Raw genomic sequence first — 12,793 nt, 5'->3', positions numbered from 1 at the left:
TTATCCGTGTTCCATTGGCAGTTAAATGGAATTGTCCACTAAATGCCACTGATAAACAATCCTTGCATTAGAAAGTCCTGAACTGTAACTTCATCTGTTGAATAAACAGCCCATACCTGGGAAACATGTCATCTGTTTGATGCCATTGTGGATTTGTTACACTGGCACTTGATTTAGGATTACAGGCCCACATGCACAGGGTGATTGTGGTGTTTCTATTCCTAGTTAGTACAATCGCATGTATAAATTCATAATTTCATGAACTTCTTACTCATTTTTCATTTCAATTTAATAAATATTCATCTGCATGGCCTTCAAATGCAGCCTAGTTTTCTTTCAATTGTTACACATCCAAAGCATTTGTATCAATCAAAGAAAACCAAACCAAGATGTACTGGTTAGAATTTACCAAATTAAAGTAAGTATCAAGATACCTATTGGTAATAGAGTTGTAGTAAACATGTCCAGAGTACATTTGTATCACGATTAAATAAACCTCTGAACACAAGTTTTGTTTCATGGCCAAGTTGCTAAAAACTTGTAATTATGAAGTTTCTTGCAACTTGTATTTATGAAGTTTCTTGTTTTGATCATCCCATCTTACTGTTCTGTGTGAATGTGTATGAGGGATAGCATGTCTGTAAGGGGAGGGATCTTTAGCTTCAGTATGCTAAAAGAAAACATATTCCTACCTGTTTTACTACGCTGGTCATTTGCCTTTACATTTATCGTTACAGTTGACTAACACTTAAGCCAGCTATCCACCACGGACTGGGCCCTTAAATGGTAGATCAGGCTGCAACCAAGGGTGGGATTGGATCATACCTCATAGCAACACAAGTACTTGCTGGCTAGCAAAAGCAGCAATTTGTCAGGGAAAAGAGAGGCACCAGCACAGGACTTGTGAAACAGCCGTGGGCTGTTTCACTCAGGGAGCTTTTAACTACAAAGGTGCAGATAACACGAAGTTCCTGAAGCTGTGTATGCAAAGGAAGCTGTGGTCCAGATTAACATCACTTAGTTAAAAGTGCAAAGGTCAGAGAGAATTTTTTCTTAATATCTTTGGGAAAACCTGGTGATTCATTCCTTATAATAAAGGAGCATTTTCCATTAGCTGGAACAACATTTAAAAAAAAAATAATCCCATACTAAAATTTTCTCCATAAAGCAGACAAGGAAGCAGCAAAATCTGGAAGAAAGGGACATCCTCATTATGTAAAATTGTGTGTGACAGGAAAAGTTTAAAATTATCTGGCTTTGCATGCAAATTTTACTTTTGCACATGAGAGGATATAAAGGCTTACACTTTCAGGAAACCTATGGGGCCTTTGTGCTAAACAACATGTGCCAAATGGTCTATATACATGCCTTTGAGTGCACTGTGCATCTGCAAACACTTGCAGACAAACTAACATGTAAATATCTGTTGATTTATATTTTTGGACTTCTATTTTATTACTGTATTTGTCAACCATTAAGAGAGGATTGAGTTTTTCCCCTTACAAAAGCTATTGTGCTAAACGAATTTTGCAGGTAGAAATGTAGCTGTTGCCCACAAATGGTAAACCGTTTGCAGGACATACACAAGTCAGAGGCCTGAAACAAATCTAAAGCCTGTCACAGAAACTTTCTACTGCAAAGAGTCCATTATCTCAGACAAGCACGTGACAACCTGTGACATGACAACCAGTGGATAAACCTGCTAATTTATGTACCCCACCACCTGCAGTACATCTAGGCCCAGGAGAGTTCAGAAACCTGTGGCCCTGGAGGGTGGTGCTGTGTAAAACTGTAGAGGCCCCTTGATCATGCAAATATACCTGCTTTCATGAGGAACTGATGAGCCTTTCCATCTCAGTGTTGGTCTGTACATCCCTGTACAAGCCTGTGGTAGGTTCAGGATTTCTAGGAAGGGTGAGAATCCTGTTTCCACACCACACAGATGAGCAGCATGTGCCTCGTTAAGGAAAGACTTTAAGATGTCAGGCTGACCGCACACACACACTGTGTGTAGGTTCATGGAGGCTTGCTCTCCCCACCCTTTGGGACAGTTTGACCTCACTGGGTACATCCATGATCAATCTCTCTTATGTGCACTGTAAGCCCTAAGCTCTTAAGCTTCTAGACAACTTGCTCTACAGCTGCACATTGTGTGGGAGATGTGACACTTCTGTGCCAACTGCTCTGTAGTAACTCCTCCAGTGGGACAGTCGTGGGCCCCAACATCCCCCCCCAAAAAAACCCAAGTAATTTCCAAATTCTCCAGCCAAAGTTTCCAAGTAGAAGAAGAAAATAAATGTAGGGTTGCCCACACCGACATGTCTGACCTGATGAAGGAGCAAAGGTGGCCAGCAGGAACTCAGCTCAGATGCACCATCATAACCACCCAGTGTTATGATGCAGAAAACAGGGAGTCAGGGATGGTGACCTAGAGCCTCTCGGTTTTGTTTGAATTAATCTCAGGGGTGAACTTAGAAATAATATACAATATACTGATATGTCCCAGTTACTCTTATAAGCACACTTAAAAACATGAGTAGTAAATGCGTTTTTTAGTAAATGAGGCATTTTATTCACTTGTTGGTCAATGAAAAAATGGGCGACGTGTTTAGCTCTTCATAAAAGGAATTAGTAATAATTTATAAGACAGTTATAGATTATTTATAAATATACCCACAGTATAAAATATTCATGATTTTCCAAGAACTGGGAAAACAAAGTAGGGCTTCTGCAAAGCAAGGTAGATTTTTTAAAATCCCTTTTCACATGGCACAGATGTTATGCAGTTTTTCCTTGCTTCCATTTCCAAGTTCATTCGTTTTTTCTAGTTTATTGTTTTAACTTACATATTCATGCACTACCGCTGTGTCAAGGGGAAAATGGGATTATTTTTCTGTATAATAACATGAAGGCCTGCAAGTTGCCACTGACACGCATTAGGAAAAATGTTCTGGTACGTGTGTACCTTCCTGGAATCACAATTGCTGGAAAGTCTCTCACTGGCTCTGTTGCTGGCCACAAAGGCAATAACACACTAATGATGCTTTAAGTTGGCTGTATAAATCTTCTATACAATATTGCAGTCTAATTTACAATATTGCACCAACAATATCTGCCATGGTTGATACTGGGAAACACTGAGCAGTCTAGTCTACCTTGCAAAAATCTATGCTTATTGAAATTTTCCAGATACAAGTTATTGTTTTAGAAATTAAGATAGTGATGAGCCTTAGAAAACTTATTTTAACTCCCAGGTCTTTGGTACTATTTCTTCTTTTTGGATGAATCATTATATAAATTGAAAATACAAACACTATTTTGTCTGTATTCTATTAATTAAGTCATAAGGGATTTTCTGCATTCATAGCAGGAATACTAAGACTTCAGTATGTGAGATGGAGACCTTATTACATGAGAAATAGTACTATGCAAGTTTGCATGAGATGTTTCACACATACTTGCTCTTGAATACAAGCTGCATATTTTCTTTGAAAACCTGAGGAAAAAAAAAATCTCCCCTCCTGGCTTATAAACTATTTTATATGACACAGAATAAAAATCCTGAGACCATTTTTAAGTAGGGAAACCTTTGATTCTGGGATCAGACCTTTATCATCTTGAAACATAAGTGTGGTTAACCAAGTGATAAACCACAGGGTGGTAACACAATAGTCAGCATTCCCAGCTATTCTCAAGTCTGCAGATACACTGCTAGACAAGAAGTTTTCTCCATCTTCCAAATGAAAAAGGAAAAAGATTTGCTGAAACTAAAGCTTATCCTAGAGATACTGAAAAAAAAAAAAAAAAAAAAAAAGAATAAATTTAAAAATAAATCCTCCATGTAGTTATCAGATGGCTGGAAAACACCATAATTTTTTCAGATATTTTAAAATAATTCACTTGAACTTAAAAGAGGATGAGTCTTTCTCAACAATGGATGTAGAAAAAGCTGAGTTCAATTTCTGAATGGACAATATTTCAGTGGAGTGTACTACTGCTACTCTCTTTCCAGTTAATAAAATATGAAACACACAATTCCTAAGGTTGTATACTTTTAGAGAACTTAGTGAAAACATCATTGTTGTTGGAGATAGCCCAGCAACATGAGTGCTATCCTTAGTTTTGCTCAGTCTAGGACAATTTCGTAGTAAATTCCACAAGAAAAACATTAAGTGAAAACTTCTTGCTCATTGATTTATTGAACTGTCCATCTTAATGCTTAGCACGAAGTTCCCACCCTCTGCATGTATGCTAGGAGACAGAAAGCCCAGTACTGTAGTCCAGTATTTCATCAGCATGATTTTATCTTAGCATTGCCTACTTTCTGACATCTCAATTGAGAAAGAAACTCTTTTTATAATGATGATGTCCTTGGCTTTGTAAGGAATGTATTACCTTCAGATTTGGCATCTCGCCTCCCAGCCTGACATTCTCCTTCTGAATGAAGTGGCTGAAACAAGAGGCTCTCTGTGGCTATATCAGGCACTTCCAGACCCTTCTTTGCAGACTGTTGTATAATGTGCATGCACAAGCTTAAATAGAGTTCCACACTCTTGCATTTCTAAAGAGGCAGAGACATCTAGAAGCAAAAATATGTTTATTATCACTTAAAGAGGAGTCCATGAGCTACCTTATTCCCTAAGTCAGAGGTTCTGTCTTACTGGCGTCACATGCCAACATTTTCAAATTGGTCAGGTGTTACAGTAAGAGAAGGCACGGTCAGTTCTCAGTTTCATAGATGCAAATTTGTTAGCAAATGCAGTGTTAAGATCTAATCAGGAATAGGCAGTCAGTGTTTTCCTACAACTGAAATTTTTCTACAGATTGCATTCATTTCCAAATTTCTATTATATTAATCCAGGATTTTTGGTATCAAAGCATGTGAAAGTTTAATTGAAGTCTGCTCTGTGTTTTGCCTAAGAGTTATTGAGAAGCAGACTTCTTTGGTATAAGTAGCTAAGCCTTTGTTCTGAAGCAAATATAATGTCACAAATAATTTAAATGTGATTGGGAACACCATAGAAAACTGAGAATGGGATAACTGCCTTACTCCCTTTTTCAAATTTAAAGTTACTCAGGTAAACATGACTTTTTCCCCATGTCTATGGACTTTCTTTCACACACTGTGGAGACCGTCACTGCTCAGAAATTAATCATGGCAAATCTGGAAAAGCTCATAATGTTAGGATTCAGACAACTGTAGTCTAGAGAACTTTCCTGAAAGCTAGAAAGAAATATTAACAAAGTATTATTAACTGATTTTAAAATATTATTTCTAATTCCAGAAATGTACTTTCCAGCTTTCCCTCCTAACTACAGAAAAAAAATATATTTTTCTAAACTAAAGTTACTTATGGAGAATAATTAAAATCACAAAGAAAAAAAATTCTGTTTGCTGAAACTCAGGGAGGATTTCCAAAAGGAAAACGAGATTTAGAAGTCAACTTTGTGTTTTAAATCTTTTCTGTTCCACAAGTAAATCTACCAGAATAATTGAAGCAGTTGCATTTCAATCTGGAACGTAATCGTGTATGAGAAATTAAGGTTCACATGAGTTTGGTTTTTTTTTCTCAAAACTCAAAGTGACAAAGTTTCATTGAAGAGTTGATTTGGAGAGAGGTTATTTTGTTTTACTAGCCTCAAATCAGAGAATTGTTTTCATACTGGATGTGCTTCTACAGGGTCAGGGAAGAGAAAAAATGCTGTCTGGTTAATCACAGTGAAACACAAATGGAACACTTGCAAAGAACTGTTATATGCCATGCAACTGTTGGGACGACAGCAGTTAAAAAAATCTAAAAAAAAAAATAGTGAAAAGATGCAAGAGGAATTTTAGAAATGCTTTCAAATGGCCAATTCAGTGACCTCAAAAGCAAAAATAGTTCAGCTGTATAGACTAACCATCATTACTAACCTATAACTATATTATTAGAATTACATAGCTGGTCAATATCCAGCAGAATAGCAAGAGACTGAACAAACTTCCAGTAGACTGAAGCAACCTGCTTTAGGAACAGTTTAAGATACATAAGGTGACTGCATCTGTAATGATTATTGAGCATCACTCCAAACTCAGAAAGTTTTTCACTTTTAGTGTTAATAGAAGGCTGTGAAGACTTCACTCCCCTGATAGACAGAAATCTTCTCAATTCCATCTAAAACTATTAATGGCCAATGTGCTGTATGTCATGGGGATATTCAGACATATTGTCTTTCACCCTCCAACTTGCTCAGGAAGATGAACCAAACTCATCTAATCTTGTCTCATAGGATGGGTTCTTGATTCCCCATATAGTCTTTTTGTCTTTCCCTCCATTTTTTCCAGTTCGTTCTTTTTGCACATGGGTGGGCATAGCTACAGACAATATTTTGCATGCAATTTCATGAGTGTCTTGCACAATGGTGCTGATATGTCCGTATTTATGGTGGTGGAGGTGGTGGAGTCTCCATCTCTGGAGACATTCAAAACCCGCCTGGATGCGTTCCTCTGCAACCTGCTCTAAGGTGGCCCTGCTCTGGCAGGGGGGTTGGACTAGATGATCTCCAGAGGTCCCTTCCAACCCTATGATTCTATGATTCTATGATTTCTTGCTGAAAATGCTTTGCTGTGTGTATTCCAAGATCCTACCTGCCTTCTTGCTGGATCGATGGGCTGTGGCCAATAGTATAAGCTTCACCAAGGCCAAGTGCCAAGTCCTGCATGTGGGCCACAACAACCGCATGCAACATTATAGGCTTGGGGAAGACTGGCTGGAAAGCTGCCCGGCAGAAAAGGACCTGGGGGTGTTGATTGACAGCCAGCTGAATATGAGCCAGCAGTGTGCCCAGGTGGCCAAGGCAGCCAACAGCACCCTGGCCTGCATCAGGAATAGTGTAGCCAGGAGGGATAGGGAAGTGATTGTCCCACTGTACTCAGCACTGGTGAGGTCACACTGAGTACTGTGTTCAGTTTTGGGTGCAGCAGTAAAAGGACATTGAGGTGCCGGAGAGGATCCAGAGAAGGGCAACAAAACTGGTGAAGGGTCTTGAGAATAAGTCTTATGAGGAGTGGCTGAGGGACTTGGGATTGTTTAGTCTGAAAAAAAAGGAAGCTGAGGGAGACGTTGCTGCTCTCTACAACTACCTGAAAGGAGGTTGTAAAGAGGTGGGTGTTGGTCTCTTCTCACAAGTTACAACTGATAGGACAAGAGGAAATGGCATTAAGTTGCGACAGGGGAGATTTAGGTCAGACATTAGGAAAAACTTCTACACTGAAAAGGTTGTCAAAGACTGGAACAGGCTGCCCAGGGCAGTGGTTGAATCATCATCCTTGGATGTGTTTAAAAGCCGTCTAGATATGGTGCTTAGGGACATGGTTTAGAAGTGGGCCTGGTAGAGTTAGATAACAGTTGGACTTGATGATCTTAAAGGTCTTTTACAGCCATAACGATTCTATGATTCTTCATGGTCTTGCCACACTGAAGACTCAGTTGTCCTGTGATGAGCTGGATCACACCTTTCTCTTTTCTAGTATTTCCTCCTAATGAGTTCCCAGTTTACAGCAGAATTTATTAATCACCAGGTAAATGACTTTGCATCTTGCACTGTGAACTTTCTCCATTTCTATTACTCAGTCCTTAACATCATCCAGACCAAATTTGACTCATTACTGAATATTTCTTAATATCATCTTATTAGCAGATGTCAGTACCAGTTCTACATCTAGTTTTGAAGTCAATAATAATAATAATAATGATAAGATCAGGGTAAGTTCTCCAAGAAACTCCATTAGTATTACAGTTCCACATACAACTGTACCCATTAGGTAATTACATACTTTCAAATTTGTGCACTTATATTCAGCTTTCCTAACAATTTCATATATGACATTATAGCAAATGTGTTACAAAAAAACACCTTCAGTAAATGTTAGGCTCAGGCTTTTAAACACACCACCGGTTTTGTTTTTTTTTCTCATAATGAAACAAAATGGGCCCTACTAGTCAGTTTCCAGAGGAAAATACTACACCACAGAAGAGGAACACTGATGCAGGATTTCAGCGAGCTGTGAGCCTCCTAGTCAGAGTTCATGTTAGATCTTCTCTGTGATCAGTCTTTTGAGCAAGGAGGGCTGAAACAAGAACAGTGAAGGGAAATCCTTATTCAACCACCAAGGACGCATATATTAAAAAAGAACTAGCAGCGGAACTAAAAGTTCTAGAAGTATTGACTATACAAAGTGGTATAAAGAAAAGCTATACAAGAAGAAGCAAGTATTGATAGGAAGTTCAAAAAACTTGGTAACATTACTTTAGCCAGACCACTAGAAATTAAATGATAAAATATCTCCTTCTAATCCTGTATTAAAATTGTAAATGAAGAGAGTCTCTTTGATTATGTTGGGAGTTATCATAAAGAAATATATTCCACACCAAGAATTTAATTTTTATTTGTTTTCTGATTGCAGTTGTCTTAAAAAAAATATTCTTGTACTAGACATAACTACAGACAACATTTCTTTTGTCACCTAGTAGCAAAGAAAAACCTGGGCAGACTTGTGACATGAAGTTTTCTGTGGCATGCTCAAATGCAACCAGATGTATCATATTACATCTATTGTTATGGGAATAAAACCATATTATTTATAAGATCTTCAGAAAAAAAATGGGTTTTTATCACTAATATCTAAAATGCACTTTTAAGGGATGCAATTTTTAGCACGATTAAAAGAATGTAGGTAAACAGCACAAATTTGCCAAACAAAATTCATCCTTAGCTTAAATCTCTTAAAGTTAATGGAAGTACACGTGGGACAGATTAACCCATCAGACTTAAAAGTCATGCTTCTTAAGCAAGGTTCTTATTTTTCCTTTCTCATTTGACTCTGTTCCCCAAAATGGTTTTTCTGCTAAGACCTTTGGAAGAACTTAACCACCAAAAAAACTTAATTATTAAGTAGAGCAGTAATTCAGGGAAGTCCTTAATATTAATAAAGACATAAACCAGTGAGCTCTGTGCAAATCATTCTGCTATCCACCTTGTTATATCCTACCCTTCTTACCCTCTTTCAATAGCCTGCATTTTATAACTTTGTTTATAGTTTTCTTAACATAAATAAACACCCCACACTTAAGTTATATAATAAAAGAGCCACAAATTGACAGTAGATACTGCCATAATGAAGCACGCTGAGACTCTCTCCAGGACACACAATGTTTGCTTGTAAAGTGCTTCAGGATTGCTTACAATATTTTGCTGTTTTATGTAAGAAATGTTTTTTTTTTCTTTTTTAAATAACAATTCACTTCATTTTTTGACAGTAATTCAAATCCTTAAAAAATTTTGTGACTATCAAAAATCATTTGATTGGTGAATGTTTCTAGAGGGTCTAACAAGATTTAATATTCCAGTCCCTTTGCTTCTGTCAACAAAACTACCTCTAAATGGAAACCCCTCTAAATGGAAACCCTCATGCAACTTTTCCTGACCCAGCAAATAACAGTTTTGGGCACTCTTTTTATTTTTCAATTAAACATCAAAATTTTGTGTAGAATGCCTGTGTTTCTTTCTTAGGAAAAGCTGGTTTAAAAGGAAAAAGTCTTTCTATCCACACACAAAAAAGAAAAAGAAAAAGAAAAAGAAAAAGAAAAAGAAAAAGAAAAAGAAAAAGAAAAAGAAAAAGAAAAAGAAAAAGAAAAAGAAAAAGAAAAAGAAAAAGAAAAAGAAAAAGAAAAAGAAAAAGAAAAAGAAAAAGAAAAAGAAAAAGAAAAAGAAAAAGAAAAAGAAGAAAAAGAAAGAAAAATAGAAAAAGAAAATGTTTAACTAGTTCTACTTCCTGAGTCTGTTTGAATGTACCAAGTCTCAACCGGTCAAGAAGTGACAACCATAAAAGCTTTTTCAGTCATGTTAATGCCAGCCTGGTGTCAGACTGTGTTTCTCTAAATCCACGAGACTTTCCTGGCAAAGATGGTGCTGTAACTTTTGCAGAGGGCTCCCATCTAATTCTACCACAAGTATTGAAAATTAAGATCTCTTTCCCTGGTTCAGTACTAGTTCAGCTGTCTCTGGAGCAATGTACTGACTGTGTGGTCTGCAAAACAAGGAATATGCTGCAAAATTGGAAGCGAATTCAGAGAAAACCTGTGAGGCTGACTTGAATTGGAAAATAATCATTGCATTATTGACTTGTAACAGAATAACTTTAGTTTATCAAAGAGAAGGTCACAGGGCTATCCATCTGCAGCTGTAAAATGCACCTAATACAGCAAAAAAATATCATAGAAGGGATTTTAAAACAGCAAGGAAAGCTACTAGAAGACCCAATGATTGGAAACTGACCCATACAAAATCTAGATTACAAGCAAGCTACAAAGTCATGATTCCGAACACGTTGGGAAGAATTGTAGTAGCTTTTCTAAGCTTTCAAACCAAGATTTAATCTTTTAAAGAATTCATGGTATATTTCAACTATAAATGTGGTGTTTAAAACAAGATAATTCTAGAAAATCCTGGTTTATGCATTGGAACTGATTAGATGACTACAGTGGTCCCTTCTGTCCTTAAAAATCTATGATTTTCCAAATGCCATTTTCTCTGACATAACACTGTACAGTCACAGTGCAGTAATTTCAGTATGATTTTTTTTTTTTCTGTCTTCTGTTATGTTTTGTTTGCTTTGCTGGTTTTGCATTTTTTTGTTCCTTTTCTGTTTTGTTCGGGCTTTTTGTTTGTTTCTTACTTTTACTCCAGGAATTGGTCAAGGGGTTCCGGTGGTGGCCCTCATTGTGGAAGGAGGTCCCAATGTTATCTCCATTGTTCTGGAGTACCTGCGAGACACTCCTCCTGTTCCTGTTGTGATATGCGATGGCAGTGGCCGGGCATCTGACATCCTTGCCTTTGGTCACAAATACTCTGAAGAAGGAGGGTAAGTCATTTCCTAGTGTGTGTTATTTCTCCATCCACAGGTCCAATTTGGTGGTAAGACAGAGCCCAGGAAATTATTAGCAATATAGTACAAAAGGAATGTCTTCTTCACATGGCTGTTTCCATCATCAATACAGGTGAAATATTGAAGGTATCTGGAACGAAAGAAAAAAAATGGGGACTTAGAGCAACACTAAGGAAACTTTACAGAATAAAACACTTGAAGAAACAGTATCATATAGTTACTTGTCGTGAGCCATAACGCATTAGCAAGTACAGTGTATGGTATCTTGCAGTTGCAGGTCAAGGGATTCAGTCAAAGGGCACGAGGAATTCTTTTCACTGGCTTAGATATGACATGTCATTATAATATAGTGGACTGCTGTCTTCAGGTTTCATTCAACCCTACAGGTCCATATAAATTAGTTTGTAGTTGCCTTGCCTTTGGGGCACGATTCTGCACACTTACCTATATTTACACATGATTGCTTGTGCACTGGTCTGTGTCTGCACTGTCCCACCTTTCCACGAAGACTCCAGGTGAGGCAAGGATAGTATCTAGCCTTTATTATAGAAGCTTCAAGTGTGGTTTTGTTGAATCAGGCTTTAAGCATGCATTGCAAATTCCACAGTGCATATTATTCCTGAATGCCCAAATCTTCAATATTCTTTGTTATGTGTTATGTGTAAACAACCACAGAATCAAAGAACAGTTGAGTTTGGAAGGGACCTCTGGAAGTCATCTAGAACTTGCTCAAGCAGGGCAACCTGGGTCCAGTTTCCCAGGACCCTGTCCGGGCGGCTTTTGAATATCTCCAGGGACAGAGACTCCCCAACTTCTCTAGGCAACCTGTGCCAGTGCTCATTTACCCATGCAGTAAAAAAAAATAATATTTCCTGATGTTCAGAATGAACATCCTGTGTTTCAGCTTGTACGTGTTGCCTCTGACCCTGTCACCAGACACCACTGAAAAAAGTCTAGCTCCATATTTTCTACATCCTCCTTTCAGGTATTTATATACATTGACGAGATCCTCTCTGAGCCTTCTCTGCTCCAGGACAAACAGTCCGAGCTCTCTCAGCCTTTCTTCATATGTGAGGTAATCCAGTCCTTTCATCATCTTAGTGGCCCAACACTGGATGCACTCCAGTAAGTCCATGTCTCTCTTATGCTGAAGAACCCGGAACTGGACACAGGACTGCAGGTGTGTCCTCACCAGAGCTGAGGAAAGAGGAAGGATCATTTCCCTTAACCTGCTGGCAACGTTCCTCCTAATGCAGCCCAGGATACCATTAGCCTTTGTTGTTGCAATGGCACATTGCTGGCTCATGTTCAGCTTGGTGTCCACCAGAACCCCCAGGCCCTTTTCTGCTAGGCTGCTTTCTTGCTGGGAGGCCATCAGCATGTATTGGTACACGGGGTTGTTCCTCCCCACGTGCAAGACTTCACATTTTACCTTGTTGAACTTCATGAGGTTCCTGTCAGCTCATTTCTCCAATCTGTCCAAGTCCATCTGCCGGAGGGCAGCACAACCATCTGTCGTATCAGCCACTCCTCCAAGTTTTATATCATCAGCAAACTTGCAGAGAGTACACTCAGCCTCATCTTCCAGGTCATTAATGAGGATGTTGAGCAGGATTGGACCCAAGACTTGTCCCTGAAATACACCACTAGTTGCTGGCTTCCAACAAGACTTCATACCATTGATCACCACTCCCTGGGCCCAGCCGTTCAGCCAGTTTTCAATGCACTGTTTGCTCCTCCAGCCTGTACTTCAACAGCTTTTCTATGAGGATCTTACAGGAGATCGTGTCAAAGGCCTTACTGAAGTCTAAGTAGACAATATCCACTGCTTGGCCCTGATCTACCCAACCTGTCATTTCATCACAG

At 38.5% G+C, this 12,793-nt stretch overlaps 1 protein-coding gene across 2 annotated transcripts in view; it reads left to right on the top strand.

The window, feature by feature from the left end:
• TRPM3 (transient receptor potential cation channel subfamily M member 3) overlaps positions 1-12,793 on the top strand; it is a gene marked incomplete at both ends in the record, with an annotated part of 425,131 nt that overhangs the window by 315,583 nt on the left and 96,755 nt on the right. For both annotated transcript variants that reach the window (XM_082497003.1, XM_082497004.1), the window contains one exon: positions 10,729-10,903. In XM_082497003.1, coding sequence (XP_082353129.1) covers positions 10,729-10,903 — 175 coding nt within the window. The remainder of the gene's footprint in view (positions 1-10,728; positions 10,904-12,793) is intronic.

The sequence above is a fragment of the Vanellus vanellus genome (assembly GCF_965231255.1).
Source record: "Vanellus vanellus genome assembly, chromosome: Z".
In the NCBI taxonomy this organism is placed as follows: Eukaryota; Metazoa; Chordata; class Aves; order Charadriiformes; family Charadriidae; genus Vanellus; species Vanellus vanellus.
The sequence above is the reverse complement of the archived record's forward strand: the minus strand, read 5'-3'. Positions and strand labels throughout refer to the sequence as shown.